This window comes from Podarcis pityusensis, assembly GCF_964106645.2.
Source record: "Podarcis pityusensis genome assembly, chromosome: 4".
Classification (NCBI taxonomy): domain Eukaryota; kingdom Metazoa; phylum Chordata; class Lepidosauria; order Squamata; family Lacertidae; genus Podarcis; species Podarcis pityusensis.
Window position 1 is genome coordinate 64,453,778 of NC_138027.1, and position 17,351 is coordinate 64,471,128.

The window sequence follows — 17,351 nt, forward strand, 5'->3', positions numbered from 1 at the left end:
AATGAGTAGATAGTAACGAGAGGAGGTAGGATCCAAATCTCCTCTCTCCTTGTACAGAAGACACAACATCAGAATGTGTGAAAAATGATGTGCAGGTCATTCCCTCCCCCTGCCTCCACTCAACCCCAACATTCCTCACTCCAGAGAGCTCAGTTGTATCACTCCCCTCTGCTACTGGTCCAGAAGTCTGACCTCAGAGAGGGACAATGATGCCATTTCCTACACTGGCCACTCCCTTCCTCTCACCAGCTTCCTTTTGCAGCTCCAATCTTATAGTCATCCCTGCCTTAACATAAATGTGGCATAAGGCCCCAGACATGTACATGGAGAGATGTACAGGTTGCTGTATTAATGAGGATGTAGAAGAGTTTGGATTTGATATCTCGCTTTATCACTACCCTAGCGAGTCTCAAAGCGGCTAACATTCTCCTTTCCCTTCCTCCCCCACAACAAACACTCTGTGAGGTGAGTGGGGCTGAGAGACTTCAGAGAAGTGTGACTAGCCCAAGGTCACCCAGCAGCTGCATGTGGAGGAGTGGAGACGCGAATCCGGTTCACCAGATTACGAGACTACCGCTCTTAACCACTACACCACACTGTAGAAAGATGGCAGGGATAGATTACTGAAGCAGAGGCGTATGAGTCCATGCATGTAGCTCATAAAATGCCTAATGTACAGATACATGAGTTAAAGAATGAAAAATGGGATAGTAACATGGAATGTGGAAAATAATAGTGTGTTGCTAGGCAACATGAGTGGTACTTGGGAAGGAAGACACATTTCATAATCCTGCCAGAAGGTTTGATTTTGCCCTTGCCCTTAGAAGTCTCCCCCTATTATTAGTATTATTATTGTTGTTGTTGTTGTTGCTGTTGCTGTTGTTGTTAAAATTGGTATACTGCCCTTCATCTGAAGATTGCAGGGGGTGGTTGCTTACAAGAAAACCACAGCTAACCCTCTCAGTTTTGGAAGTATTAATGCCCTCAGAGGGGATTCTGTCCAAAAACAAAAAAGTTACAAGTGTAACTTTTTAACCCCCCCTTTTTTTAACATAGTGTGCCCAACTCAAAATCTCCTGGAGCCATTTGCTTATGATTTGTCAGGCTTTAGCCATCCTGAAGGGGCTAGTATGTCTGGAAATTTCATTCATTCCTCTCAAAAGGAAAAGAAACTACAGTACAGTGGTACCTCGGGTTAAGTACTTAATTCGTCCCGGAGGTCCGTTCTTAACCTGAAACTGTTCTTAACCTGAAGCACCACTTTAGCTAATGGGGCCTCCTGCTGCTGCCGTGCCGCCGGAGCACAATTTCTTTTCTCATCCTGAAGCAAAGTTCTTAACCCCAGGTAATATTTATGGGTTAGCGGAGTCTGTAACCTAAAGCATATGTAACCTGAAGCGTATGTAACCCGAGGTACCACTGTATAGCCATTTTAAAATTTCCCAATACCGAATAGGGAGCAAATGAAGCACACTTGGATGAATCCTGAGCTGAATTGTACAGGCTACAAAATGCCTCAGACTGAAGATGACTGTTTTTCAAAATGCTGAATCATAATCTAAACCAAATATTGTGAATGGTGCCCCCCTCCCCTACAATATCTATGTGTTTGTTATCCCGCCTAACCAACTAATGGGAGATGTATAAAGACAGTACATCTTCCACCTTGAGCTGTAAAGTCATGGTTTTCTTAATGGGTTATAACAGGTCCCCAATAATGCACTTGAGTGTAGACAACCCAGAACTTGTGAATACAAATACATACATAAATAATGACTACCCAAGAGACAGCTGAAGCTATCAGGCAACCAGTGTGACAAATCTATTATCTAGTTTTCCAGTATATTTGAATTCTGATCCAAATTCCAACAAGTATTCAAGATATTTGTAATTACTTTTGTTGGATCCAAGACCACTGAATCTGCCAGTATAAGTGTGTGTGTGTGTGTGTGTGTAATATCCTATGCTAAACACTAAATCTGTGCTTGCTGAAGTGCTTTTGAATTGCAGCTCTGATCTCCTGCTAAGAAGCAGCTCCAGCTGCCTTAAAGGCAGCAAATCCATTCACAGCTTGCCACATATAACTTCGCTTAAGCTTGTGTGAATGAGTGCCATTCTTACACGCTTTTAGGGAGTAGCCTTGGATAGTCCAAGATGAACATGGTGACGCTTTAGTTCAGGGGTGACCATCAGCCCCAGCCGGCATGTTCAATGGTCAGGAGTGATGGGATTTGTAGTCTACAAAATCTGGAGGGCATCAGATCGACCACCCTTGCTCTTCTTGCCTGTTTTATGTTGCTTTCATTGTCTTTTGTTGTGTGCTGTACTTCTGAATATTTTTAGATAGTTACTATGTGCCCCGAGCCATGGGAAGAAGGAAGATTAGAAATATAAATAAATTTTAGTCAGCAAACACACACATCCCACATACAATTCCCAACAGTCCTACTCATATTAAATTAGTTTACAGCAGAAATAAGATTTTAATTGACTGAGGGCTTATCCAAACTTTAGTCCAAAGGGATTTTTTTGGTGTGAGTGTGTATGTGTGTGTATATATATATGTGTGTGTGTGTGTGTGTGTACACACACACGCACACACCACAATCTCTCTGTAATCCCTTCCTAGTGTTATATCCCATTTCCAAGCAACAGAGATGAAGAGATTGTCTTATTCACAAAATTCCAAGATGTGAAATTGACATGACAGCTGATTTAAGCCTTAGTATATCTGAAGGCAGTGATAGAGAGGGGGGAGCAAGCCTACCAAAAATATGGAGCCACAGGATCAGCAAAGCATCTTCATTTTTCTGTGTTTTACTATTAGAAAACCTGTAAATACTTTCATCATGTATGCAAGACAATTAGTCGTATCCATATGAGATTTGGTTCTGAGAATTTATTTGGCAAGAGGTACAATCTGGCCAAAGAATTGAGAAATCTAAATGAAGAATGGCCACATTAATATAGTTTATATATTTTGTTTTTATTAACAAGGGTGCCTTTTGTGAGACATGACCACCCCCCTACCCTTTATAGGTTTTCTTTTGGAAATTTACCTTGCAGTATTTACCTTGAAATTTACCTTGCAGGAGCTTCCAGACTGTCACTATTTTGGGGTGGGTTCCAGTAACATAGCAGCAAATTCAGGTTACATGGTTGTAAGATAAAGGTAAAGGTTTAGGGTTTCTGTGAAGCTGAGAGGTGACACAGGCAATTATTACGTAAAGGTAAAGGCAAAGGGACCCCTGACCATTAAGTCCAGTCGCGGACGACTCTGGGGTTGCGGCGCTCATCTTGCTTTATTGGCCAAGGGAGCTGGCATACAGCTTCCAGGTTATGTGGCCGCATGACTAAGCTGCTTCTGGTGAAACCAGAGCAGCACACGGAAATAGGTACCTTCCCGCCAGAGCGGTACCTATTTATCTACTTGCACTTTGATGTGCTTTCGAACTGCTAGGTTGGCAGGAGCAGGGATCAAGCAATGGGAGCTCACCCCGTCGAGGGGATTTGAACTGCCCACCTTCTGATCAGCCAGCCCTAGGCTCTGTGGTTTAGACCACAGCGCCACATGGTTCTAGGCAGTGCTATTTTTCTAGAAAAAGAGGTGCCAGAACTCACCATGAATGCTTCCCCAGTTCTCTGAGAATAGCAGTGGCACCCACCTGAGAGGTGCTGGAACTGAGTTCCTGTGCGTTCCAGCTGAACAAAAACCCTGGTTATAAGTTGCTTGGAAGGTTTTGTGCAACAAACCTTCTTCCCTCAAATTTAAGACTTTCTATAATAAGGAAAGTGATGGGGAAATGCACCCAAAAGTGCAGGAGAACACTTGCATTGATGCAACGTCACCTAACCTCCCTACAATCAAAGAATGAATGCTCAATAAACAGGTCATCTGGAAACATTTCCATTTTGAAGATTTAAACAATGCTCCTCCCTAGAAGGCCAGAGACTATTGTTAGATGGAGCAGGCAGCATCTCTTGTGCGTATGTGTGTCTATGAATGAGAGAGACATGCTACTGCATGCCTGTTTTGTGTAGTTGTGTATTAATGTGTTGCCTTTGACTGGACTTAACCAGAGATGCTGCTGCTCATACACTGTACATGTGTAAGGTGCTTGCACATGCGTGAAAGGTGGGGCGATATGAGTGCTATGTGAGAGAGAAGCAGGAGAGAACTAGTGCCGGACTTCCGGGTCAGCGCCATCGGTGAATGGCGGAGTTCCTCCGTTCGGAGGAACGGGCTCCATGGAAACTGGGTCTTCCCGCCGCGGCGAAGGTGGGGACCCGCTAGAAATCCCAGGCGGAGGAAGCCTGGGAATGTGGGGTTCGGCAGGGCACCAGGAGCGCCCCACTCGCAGGGAATCCCATTTAGGGGCTCTGGAGCGAAGTGGGGTGAGAAGCGCGGTGCTGCGAACTGACTGCTACTATCACGGAGTGAAGCTGCACAGCCATTGCCGGAGAGCGCTGACTTTTTCCTGTGGACAATTGGATTTAAAACAAGTACCCATGAGTAGAAACGGAAAATTGGATCAAGAAATTTCTTAATTCGGTAACGAAGCGGGAAGGTTCAAAACAGGAAGTCTGCCTTCCGCTTTTTGTATATAGACTAAAGCAAAAACTTTGTAAACTAAAGCCTGGAAAGCTGTCAAAAAAGTCTAAATTTCCTTCATTTAGAATTACTGAAACCCCCTTGGAAGCAGGAGAAAAGGGGGGGAACTTTGTTCAACCCTAGCAGGAGAGGGAGTGAAGAAGGATAAGTTTCCACCGTCTCTAACCTGGGAACGGGGTGTCAGAGACAGAAATTGTTGGAGAGGTTCATTGACTGTTAATGGACTATTTTGACAGATAGCTAAAGAAGAGAAACCAGCTGATTCCAATGTTGCCTTTTGCATTTTAAAGAAACAAAATATCTGAAAAATATCTGAAAAACGAAAGTAATTTTCCTTTGTTGGACTTGCCTTAAAAAATGGATACAAATAGAAATTGCCTCCTCTAGAGGGAGCTTGTCAAATTGTTGCTGCAGTACATTTGAGGGCTCAACAGATGTGAGATTAAGACCGTGGGAACAGGCTTTTCTGACCTTGACTAAAGATGAGTTGGAAAGAAGAATGGGTGCTTGCCTTATGCAAGACAAGTGCCCTGCTGGAACAGATGCATGAGAAGATGGACTTGATGAATGAGAAAATGGATTTGACTGTTGCAGTTAATAACTGTGGGCAAACAGGGAATATTGATACAGAAATTATCCAGGGACCAACTCATGAATCTGTACTGACTGGGCAAGTGCAGAGGATAATGGAGGAGGATGCGGTTGCACCCCAAATAATACAAATGGAGAGTCCCGAGGCCCTACAGGAGTATGAGCTACTGTCATTGAAGATTGAAGTTGGAGTGGGCCAGGGGGCGTCTGGAGTTGAGGAGGTTCCCAACGTTGGAGAGACCTTGGAATATGCTTTTAAATACTTTTTGGACTATATTGAGGATTGTGGGGAGTGGGACTGTGGGGAATGGGCGGGTTTGATGAAGGGAGATAGAGACAATTTTGGCTTGGCATACCCCAGAGGCCTACCCCTCAATGAGAAAGGAAAGAAACTAAGAAAGAGACCAACAAAAGACAAGGAAAAGGGCAAGTATAAACAAGAAGAAGAAGAATTGCAGAAGGGACATGGAAGAGAGGGCCTCGGACATAAGGCTTCCAGGTTGATGGACTAGATGAAACGGACAGTAAGAACTGACATGATCCGAGACCAGGAAGAAGGGACGTTGGATGAAGATTGGAAGAAAATTTATAAAGAAAATTTTCTATTTGGGGAATTGGCTAAAAATTAATGAATATTAGGGAAAATGTTGGAATGAAACTATATGACTTTAGCAGAAATGATATCAGGAGTAATGTATATTTGATAACTAAGATTCAAGCTTTAAGGTGTTTTAGGGTAAGATAAGGTTACATTAATTAAGGTAATGTGAATAATAGAATATGGGGAAAGATGGAAAGGATTGGTTGAGTTAATTATTAGATTAAATTAGGTTAGGATAAATTTTTTAACAAAAATTGAGAAAGATGGAAAGAATTTGCTGAAATAACTAATTAAACTAGAATACAAAAAGGGAGGTGTGAGGAAGTCAATGAAACAAGCAAACAGAAGTTTTAGATATGTAATCCGGGATTTGTGTTGTTTTCTTTTTTCTTTTTATTTTTTTGTTGTATTGTATTGGTTTTTGTGTTTTTTCTTTTTTTTTGTCTATTATAGTGTTGTTTTTTAATGTTTTTTCTTCTTATAATTCTGAAAACTACTAATAAATATTTTTTTTTTTTTAAAAGGAGAGAACTATTGCCTCTGTGGGTGTGTGAGAGGAGCAGATCTATAAAAATCCTACTTATTCTGAAGCAACTGGAGGAGGGGGAAAGGCGTTCTTACTCCCCTTTCTTTTCAGGCCTTAACGTTTGTAGTGAGCAGATGTGTGCATGGGTACGAGACAGGGAGAGAAAGAAGAATCTGTCTCGGTTGTTATTATTGCATTTATATCCCACCCTTTTCTCTAAGGACCTCAAGATGGCACACATGAGTCTCCCCCTACTCCAGTAGTCCATGGTTCCCTTGACCAGCTACATTCTTTCTGTGGCAACCCTGCGGGGCTCAGGAACCCAGTTATGTCACCCCTTGTCTGCGGAGCTGGCAGTCTCTCACCCTTTTTCAAGCACCCTCCCTTGTGGAGTGTTCCCTCAGCCTCCTCTCTTCTCTCCCTTCTCCTTGGGAGTCTCTGGGCAGCTGCTGCTGGTCTCTGAGCTGCCCACCCCCACCCCAAAGAGGCACCATTCACCTGCAGAGATTACAGCCAGGGCTGCTGCAGTAAAGAGCTGTACCAGCCGTTTGGAGGCAGAGACACGAGAGGACATCAGAGGAGGGTGGGAAGGAAAGAGGGACAGATGCAAATGTTGCCCATGGCACCCCTGATCATCATTCCAGGCACCCTAGGTGCCAAGGCACACTGGTTGAAAACCACTGCTCTACTCATTTGATCTCCCAAAGAACCCTGTGAAGTACATTAGGCAAAGAGACTGTGACTGGCCCAAGGTCAGCCAGTGAGCTTCATGGCTGAGTGGGGATTTGAACTCTGATCTTCCAGGCCCTAGTCCAACACTCTGACCAATGTACCACATGTGTATTAGAAAAGGTCCTGCATGTACATGTGCTTATGTGAGGGAGGCTGCCAGTTTGTGTGCATGAAATGGTAAATGTAAAGGTAAAGGACCTCTGGATGGTTAAGTCCAGTCAAAGGTGACTATGGGGTTGTGGTGCTCATCTCGCTTCAGGCTGAGGGAGCAGGCATTTGTCCACAGATAGCTTTCCGAGTCATGCAGCCAGCATGACTAAACCGCTTCTGGCACAACAGAACACCGTGACGGAAGCCAGAGTGCACAGAAACACCGTTTACCTTCCCACCACAGTGGTACCTATTTATCTACTTGCACTGGTATGCTTTTGAACTGCTAGGTTGGCAGGAGCTGGGACAGAGCAATGGGAGCTCACCCCTTTGGGTGGATTCGAACCGCCAACCTTCTGATCGGCAAGCCCAATAGGCTCAGTGGTTTAGACCACAGCGCCACCCGCGTCCCCTGCATGAAATGGAGGGAGGGATGATGATGATGCAGAGGAAAACGATTGAGGCTGAGAGACCATGGCTGCATGAAAGCTATACTGTGATATACAACACTGTGTCACATACCTGCTTAGGTGACATGGAGGTTAAAGTGGGCACCTTAACTTCCAAATGCAATTGATTCTGGTGCGCTCAAATCAATGTTTCGGTTTCAGAATAACCGAAAGGAGCTAGAGGAGAACCTTGCCCATTGAGAAAGCATGGGAGTTTTCAAACTTTGAACATAAGAAAGAAACAGGTGGTGGTTCCAGATGTTTTAAGGTACAGTGGTGATCCCTGCCACACCCCCCACTGCAAACAATAGTCTGGAGGGCAGAGCAACTTGAAGCGAGGGAAGGAATCGTGCAGCATTTTCCATCTCTCTCTGAATAATTTTATGCCACTCACTTTGGGCCTTGTCAGGTTAAAAGGTAAGCATGCTTATCTCCCCAGGAGTGGTCTGTGACATTAACAAGAAAGCTGACAGGAGAAGAGCACTGATTGTGAACAATGACAGGGCAAGCTCAGGAGGCAGAAAAGGCAGGATGGGGAAAGAGGCTAGGCTACACCTCATGAGCAAATGGATTCTGGTAAAGAGGCTGGGAAGATAGAAAATAACCTTAGCAATAGATGGGAATTCTATTCACTTAACACATTTAAGTCAGGATCCATAGAATAATTTTATTTTGTTAATGTCAGCTGATGGTTTTTTCTTTCTTTCCCACCCTGCTATATTTACAAAAGAAAAGAAAAGAAAAGAAAAAAGAATGAATGGCATGCGTAAGATAAGAGAAGCTAAAGAAGCAGATAATGAATGCTGTATTGATGCTCAAAAAGGGGCAATATGGCAGAAGATAGAGTGAAGAGAGCCATGACTCCTCAAGTAGAATAAAAGTGTTTGAAAGGTGTGCTGCGGATGTGGCCTGTATTCTTGTTGGTGCCAGTTTAAAACATTTTTATTTGCCTAGGCATTTTAGATTATTAGATTTTCCACCATTCAATTGACTTTATTCCTCTTAAACTTGATTTTATTGCCAGTCTGTCTTGCAATGCTTCTACAGTTTCATAGTATACCACACTGAAATCCATTTTTGGAGGAATATTGATTTATAATGTTTAATAAATAAATATGAGAAGGGTACAGAAGGAAAAAGTGGGGTTGAGGGAGCCATATCTTTAGGAAAGGAGGCCTTTGAGGATGAGGAGGCATTTGAGGAAAGAACATGCAAAGTAAAGCATAGATTTTGAAAAATGGCCACGGAAACAAATATGAAAGAATAAAGAAAGGAAATAATTGACAGGGGAGTGGTTAAGAGAAACATATCTTTTAAAAAAATATTAAAGGAAATTAGATATAGCTCACAGACTGGGGTGCGGAAGACAATCTCAAACTTCAAACTTGAAAATTCAAAACATTTGTGGCAAAATATTTTAAATGATCCAGTTTAATTTGTACCACACTTCCAAATAAGTGGCTAAATATAAGTTTATGTGAAGGCTGACTGTGCCTTTGACTGTGGAAAACCATAAAGCCAAGGAATGGGTTAACAACCATTGGTTTTAATGAAAATCTACTGTGATTGATAAAAGTGAACAGGAAGAGCACTTACGTTATAGTATGCTCAGTTGCCATGCCAAATATTCTCACAAGCCTGTAGTTCAAGTTGCCCATCAGGTGACCTTTCCATTGTGCATTCACAATGATTTACATTCGTGATGCTCTTGAAGTGGGCATACATTGATATGGTAGAGTCTGAGACTCATAATCTCAGAGCCGTGGGTTTGAGCCCCACATTGGGCAAAAGATTCCTGCATTGCAGGAGGTTGGACTAGATGATCCTCGTGGTCCTCTCCAACTCTACGTTTCAATGATCCTATGAATATAGCAGGAAGTACTTGGGCCCACACGGGCAGTGGAGGCGTAAACAGCACCTCTGAATGCAGTGCTCAGACTGTTTGAGCACACTTGGCACTTCAGGTTGCATGCCAACGGCAGGAGAGAAGGGGTAAAGAACTAATATATATCTATGAAAAAACACCCAGGTGTCTCCTGTATCCATTTCAGAAGTGATCAAGCAGCTAGAATACCCACCTCCCCACCATGGTCTTATTATATCTACTTCCTAGGATCTCAAATAGCACCATGTAATAATTGCCTGGGACGTGGGTGGCGCTGTGGTCTAAACCACAGAGCCTAGGGCTTGCCGATCAGAAGGTCGGCAGTTCGAATCCTCACGACGGGGTGAGCTCCTGTTGTTTGGTCCCAGCTACTGCCAACCTAGCAGTTCGAAAGCACGTCAAAGTGCAAGTAGATAAATAGGTACCGCTCTGGCAGGAAGGTAAATGGCGTTTCCATGCACTGCTCTGGTTCGCCAGAAGCGCCTTAGTCAAGCTGGCCACATGACCCGGAAGCTGTCTGCGGACAAACGCCAGCTCCCTCGGCCAGTAAAGCGAGATGAGCGCCGCAACCCCAGAGTCGTCCGTGACTGGACTTAATGGTCAGGTGTACCTTTGCCTTTATGTAATAATTGCCTGTGTCACTTCTCAGCTTCACAGAAACAGCAAATGGAGGGAAATGGCTACCACTGAGTTATATTGGTTTATAACAGGGCTGTCCAACAGGTCACAGGTCTACTGGTCAATGCCCCTGGTGGATCCTGGTTGATTGCAGGATCCTCCCCCCTCCCCCAAAAGCTCCCCAACTTTGGCTTTCCCCCCCAAAAAAGCTCAACAACTATGACTTCCCAAAGTGGTTGTAGATCGCAGTCTCTTGGAAGTTGGAAAACCCTGGTTTATAAAACAGGCTAATAATGGGATGCTGCCTGCAAGTTCCTCCTTTGCTCCCCACTGCCTTGGCCACCCCACATTCCCTTCTTCCCCAGCTGCACTGGTTGCTCAGCTCTTCTCCCCCTGCCCCCCATCACTGCTGTTGTCCTACTTCTTTTTTAACCCTTTGATTGCAGGTGGTCTTCCTGACTGGACTGTAGAACCCATGCCACTCATTTTAATGTTTCAGACTTGAGATGAGTGTTTGCATTGTTGGTTTATTGTTGTATGTTATATGCAAATAAAAGTGTGTGTGTGTGTGTGTGTGTATGACTAGAGTGAATTAGAAGGCAGGAATTAGGAAACCAGAGCTAGAGAACTGAAAGTGTAGGAAGGCAAGTAGAAAACTAAGGAAAAAACCACACAAGGGCTGTTTGACATAAGGGTATGAAGGGTGAGGAGGGTTGTGTTTTTCGTATTGATTTAAAATAAAACACCCTGCTTTTTTCGTCCTAGTAAATATGTAATTTCTTGATACTAGTACTGAACGTTATATTTTGCCCAAGATAAAGCAGTCTCCCTGGCTGAACTAATTCTCATTCAAGATTCTTTAGACCCTGCTCTGCATTGGTCCTTCACTCTGCTGTCTAGCTTTTGTCAGTTTTTATTAAGCCATGCAAAGCAGTGGAAGGATTCAAATGAACTGGGCAATTTTGCTCTGACAATTATTTAGAGTTAAATTGCTTGCTTGAAATGCATTCCTGGAGGGAACACAAATGTGGTTGTATCTGCTGTCGAACAATGAAAAGCTGAAAATGGCAAGACTTGCCATAGTTCATTTCAATCCATTAAAAAAGTGAGGATCCCAGTATATTCACTGCCTGTCAGTTAAGAATATGAAAATTTGTCCTCGGGCGACTGGTGTCTTGATCTCTCAATCCAGATGCCATTACAAAAATTACTTTATGCTGCATATTCTATGGATGGAGTTGATTTCATTCCTGCAGTGAATATTTCTATTTTCCCTAATGTAGATTATTGGGAGCGGGGTAGGATATATGTTTTGCACAATCCACTTTGTTTTGATCAAGGTATTGTCACACCACATAGAGTCCAATTTATGGAAGTGAAGGAAATCATGATTAGTCTTCCGACTATGATTGCTGCCTTTAGACTGTATGATATTTATCTTTCATTTTGAATACAATCTGAAAATGGAATAAAGCAATTGTTGCCTCCAATTTGGACTTTCTTGTTGTTCACTAAGCATCTTGTGTCCACATATGACTGCTGTGAAGGATGGAGCTGTAATACCTTTTCAGTTAAAAATGTAAGAGGGGATCAAGCATAGTATGTGCACGCTTAATATTCAGTCTGAATATATTAAAACAAACAAACCAGGAAACACACCTGAAAGGTGTATAACACAACTACAAGATGTGATGAAGCAATATGAGATCACTTATACTAAAACACAAATAAGCATTATAAATTAAATTTCATCTGGGAAGCCTCTATCAAATCAGTGTGTTGAGCATTCCATGAGTAAGTAATGTTGTCAATAGGGTCGTCTTTACCTGGGAGTGCAAGGGGTGCGGTGCACCCGGGCGCCAAATTCTGGGGGGCGCCAAATGTATACCTACTACATACCGGTCCCTCTCGATCAGTGGCAGTGAAAAGCAATGGAGTGGAAGTCCCCGCCCCCGCTCCATCACTCTGTTACTCCTCCGAGTCAGGAAACAAAAGCAGTTTTTCCCCGCTGCGTAGTTGTTACAGGTGGGCAATTTCCCCTCCCAATAAAAACTCAACAACTTTGAGTTTGCCCCCCCCAACGGCTAAACTAAATTTGGGGGCGCTGGGCGGATCTTTGCATCCCGGTAGTGCATATGCTAAAGATGGCCCTGGTTGTCAACAAGGAAGTATCTATGGTCTGCAGTGATCTTTGGTTCTTTTAAAAATATGAACTTCAGCAAGTCATCTAATCCAACTCTCCTCTCTGCCTTGAGCCAGGAAATCCTCTACCTAAAGCATCTTTTTACAGACTCTGTCTTTCAAAACACTTCTTAGTTGCTTCTTTTGGTCCCCTGAAAGGAATAGCCATTGTCGACCTTCCTAGTAGGGTGGAATGAGGAGTGGAGATGTAATTTGCATGTGTTAATTTGTAAACATATATATTTAAATTGTTTGCTGTCAAACACTGAGCCTACACCAATAAAAGAGTTCTAGCACTCTCATGGTGGATGGCAGAATTAGATCAGGCATCCCCAAACCCGGTCCTCCAGATGTTTTGGGACTACAATTGCCATCATCCCTGAACACTGGTCAGGTTAGCTAGGGATAATGGGAGTTGTAGTCCCAAAACATCTGGAGGGCTGAGTTTGGGCGTGCCTGCTTTAGATTAATGCTGGTTAGTGAACTTTTGTTCCTAGTGATCCTGAGAAAACCAAGCCTACAGAATCTTTTCATTAATGAGGATATTTTACTCTGACTTTGTTCCTGATAATTAAGAGGGTTATCCTGTTCAGCTGCTGATTGCGTTGTTTTTAACTGACAGATTTTTAAAATAATGGTCTTAGTAATTTTCTGTTTTTTATTTGTAGTATCCTACAGTGGCGCTGTGGTCTAAACCACAGAGCTTAGGCTTGCCATTCAGAAGGTCAGCAGTTCGAATCCCCGCAACAGGGGTGAGCTCCCGTTGTTTGGTCCCAGCTCCTGCCCACCTAGCACGTGAAGTGCAAGTAGATAAATAGGTACCGCTCCGGCAGGAAGGTAAACGGCATGTCCGTGCACTGCTCTGGTTTGCCAGAAGCGGCTTAGTCATGCTGGCCACATGACCCAGAAGCTGTCTGTGGACAAACTCTGGCTCCCTCGGCCTATAGAGCGAGATGAGCGTGCAACCCCAGAGTCGTCCGCAACTGGATCTAATGGTCAGGGGTACCTTTACCTTTTACAATGTCTTAGAGATGGTTAAATGTTAAGTGGTATGTAAATTATCTAAATAATTTTTCTAACGCTTCCCTTATGCATGAAATGTGAGCTTCAGACAGAAACTTGTACTACGCATTGCTATAGAAATCAGCTACACAAGTTATTGCTTATAGCAGGGCAGCCAATGTGATATCTCCAGATTTTGTTTTGACTACAACTCCAGTCATCGCTGGCCATTGGCTATGCTGGCTGGGGATGCTGGAAACTAAAGTCCAACTACCTCTGGAGGGCATGACATTGGCTACCACTGGCTAATGCCATTCATCATCCACCAGATGTGCTTGCAGAACGTATCTGACACAAGAGGAATATACCTTTGAACCATGCCTAACAGATTCCCAGTATGTCAAAGTGCTCTCCATTGTCCAAATCAGAAAAGAATGGCAATTCCTGCCATCGCAGCAAAATCTCCAAGGAGGCATAAAACTATCAGTTCCAGGATCAGAGCTGAATTAGTTTGCAAAGCCTGAAGCATAAGGAATGCAAGCAGTTTCATCTTTTCTTTGCTTGAAAGCAAACACCTCTAGTTCAGCAGAGCATCCTTCAGTTATGTGATGTGCAAGATAAATCCATGATCTCAAACTGAAAATCAAACCATGATTATCATTGTTCCCTAGGCACATCCTGATAAAAATAAAAGCTAGTGGTAATAATCAATGTATACTTAGTAAAAACTATAATAATAGTATAATGTATATGCTATGTAAATAAGGTGGGGGGGGGTCCACATTGCTGCTCTTATTCACCAAGGCAACTGATATTTTATTTCAGTAAGAGGAGCTGTGCAAGTTTTTATTATATAGCTAAGTACCAAAGCCAACCAGATTTTCTACAGAGAAGTATGCATTTGATTTTTCTTTATCTTGCATAACCCCCTGTGATGATGCATGTGTTTTCCACAGCAGCAGACAAAAACTGTGTTACGGAAGAGCTTAGGCTCCATTCCATGTAAAGTATAAAAGAAAAAGATTTTAAGTATTACAAGTGTATCACATGGACTGATGTTCAGAATGCAGTAGGATATTAAGTAGAAATGGCTGAGTAAGAGCCACACTTAGGAGTTAATTGGCTTCAAAGCAAGCATAAGTCAACTGCCACAAATCTGAATTATTACTGATTAGATAAACTGTGGTCCATCCAAATGGCTTAGGCCAGCCTTCACTAACCTGGTGCTGCTTTGAACTACAACTCCCATCAGCCTCAGCCAGCTGGGCTAGGCCTTCACATTGCCCTCTCTCCTTTACTTCAAACTGAGCAATACTTCGGACAAACTAATACATTCAGGCATACCCACAGCAATAATAGGATATGAGAGAGTTACCTAACACAATGAAGGGAATCCCCAGGAAGGTAGAATTGTATTTCCCACCAGTCAGGTTAATGATTCCAGCTGCAGTGAGAGTGGCCAAACTCACAGTTAACAACCCAAGGAGGCCAAGCCAGGGCTTGCTGCGGACACAGTCTTGCATGGAACAGCAGAGCATAGCCAAGGTTACGACGAGGACCAGGCTTGTCATCAGGTAGCGTTCCGACACCCTACTTGTCTCTTGGAAGTCTTCTTGAAGCGATGATGAAGTTAGGGGATACATCGTGACGTTCTGGTTGGATTTCTGGAACAGTTTGACCGTGTCGCAAAAGTTGGATTCCCATTTCTCCGCCACCATGTCATTCAGGGAGTTGATTGCCTGCAAATAGTAGGTGAGCTGTACAGCTTCGGCAGACTTCACCCGGTCCTTGCTGTGCACAGTGATGCCCCCAAGTTGGTGCCCATTGTACACTTCCCTGCCATCCTTTAAGTGTGTGATCGGATACGTGATAGCAAAATTAGTTTGATTAGACGAGCGAGCCGCCTTCAGTTCCTTCAGGACGTGCACAATGTCATCCACGATGCAAGACTTGTCATTATTTAGGATGCAGATATGGGCAAATGTATAATTGAAACCAGGTCTTTGTACTTGGATCCTGGTCACAGCAGAGTGCAACTACAAGGGAGAGAAAAATCAACACACATTATTTATCAGCTGATAATCTCTGCATTACAGCAACAGCAGCTTCATCAACGGTCTGTCTCCTCTTATCTAACCAAGCCAGCAGGTTTTAATAACTGCAGCATTCGTAAGGACCTGCTGAAAATGGAAAACATGCACTGAAGTATTATTCTCATCCCCCAAAACCATTTCCCATAACTCAATCAGGGGCTGGCATATAGAAACACTGCATGCCTCATTTGGCTGCTCTCTTTCGTTCACACACTCAGATATGAACCTACCTGGGCCCTGAGATCATCTGCTGAGGCCCTTCTTTGTGTGCCTCCTCCTCGAGTAGTCCTGAGGGTAGCAACACGAGGACGGGCCTTTTCTGCAGTGGCTCTCAATCTGTGGAATGCTCTTCCCAAGGAAGTTCACTTGGCGCCTTCATTATACACCTTTAGGCGCCAGGCAAAAACATTTGTTTTTAATCAGGCCTTTGGTTGATTTGATTGACATCCAATGCCCTTTTAAAATGTGTTTTTTTTCCGGGGGGGGGGGGGAGGGTGTTATTGGGTTGTTTTTATTTTGATTATATATTTTGTGGTTTTTATATTTTGATTTTATTCTGTGAACTGCCCTGAGATCTCCAGGAATAGGGCAGTATATAAATTCAAATAATAATAATAATATTCTCATCAAAACCCTGATAAGATACCATGTTTCAAATTGCAAGTTGTTTGTCTACTATAAGTAAAAGGGATGTAATATATTAAATGTATAAAAAGTATACAAGGGACGCGGGTGGCGCTGTGGGTAAAACCTCAGCGCCTAGGACTTGCCGATCGCATGGTTGGCGGTTCAAATCCCCGCGGCGGGGTGAGCTCCCGTCGTTTGGTCCCAGCTCCTGCCCACCTAGCAGTTCGAAAGCACCCTTAAGTGCAAGTAGATAAATAGGTACCGCTTTATAGCGGAAAGGTAAACGGCGTTTCCGTGTGCTGCTCTGGTGCAGGTTCGCCAGAGCAGCTTCGTCATGCTGGCCACGTGACCCGGAAGTGTCTGCCGTCAGCGCTGGCTCCTGGCCTCTAGAGTGAGATGAGCGCACAACCCTAGAGTCTGTCAAGACTGGCCCGTACGGGCAGGGGTACCTTTACCTTTACCTTTATAACAAGTATACTGATCACTATATGTGTATACGCATGTATGTGTGTGTGTGTGTGTGTGCAAACATTTCCATCCCTGTTAAATAGAACACATTACTGGGAGCTATGTGTTAGATAGTGATGTAAGGAATTTTTAAAATAAGTTATTAGAGACGGCCAATTCTAATATTTGGATTAGAAACATACTACTCCCTGGGTAAATATATTGCTTCTGATTGGTCTCCAATGACTCTGCTGGGCTACCACCCTAAATTTGTTGCAAGTGACTGCTTTACATAATTTTACATCCTCAGAAAGAGCAATGTGCATATTGATTGGTTGGGAATGCATTTTGATACTTGCACTTCACACACAAAGTTGCATATGCTAATCTACATGCAAATTTAGAAATAATTACCATAATTAGAAGTAAAATACTTTTCACTATAGTGGAGAAGGCTGTGACTAGGTGACCTGTATGCCTTCTGCTATCCAAGGCCAAATGTTGACAAGTAACTTCAAGGTCCCTGTGCTTCCTTCTTAGGTTTTCTTTAATCATTTAATGGGACTTCAAATAGAAGATGGTCCTCTGACAGCCTTCAAACAGAGGACTGTTTTCTGTAACATAGGATGTACGGCCACTGTAATAAGTGTACTGATCCACATTTGAAGGGTGTTCTGAACATCCCCTAAATACTCATCTTGTTCCCGACAGATGCACTTCCTTCTTTTTTGGCTAGCTAAAGATTGGGGAAATTATCAGAACAGGCATTTGGAGAAGGAATAACGAGATGATATTCTGCCTTTTAATTGCAGGTATTGTTGCATTACTAGGGCTGGT

The 17,351-nt window shown here is 43.3% G+C and overlaps 1 protein-coding gene across 1 annotated transcript in view; it reads right to left on the reverse strand.

Annotated features, from left to right (window-relative positions):
* The window catches only part of PTCHD1 (patched domain containing 1), a gene marked incomplete at its 5' end in the record, with an annotated part of 52,623 nt that overhangs the window by 8,626 nt on the left and 26,646 nt on the right, over nt 1-17,351 (reverse strand). Inside the window, one exon of the mRNA XM_081001595.1 lies at nt 14,723-15,383. Coding sequence (XP_080857721.1) covers nt 14,723-15,383 — 661 coding nt within the window. The remainder of the gene's footprint in view (nt 1-14,722; nt 15,384-17,351) is intronic.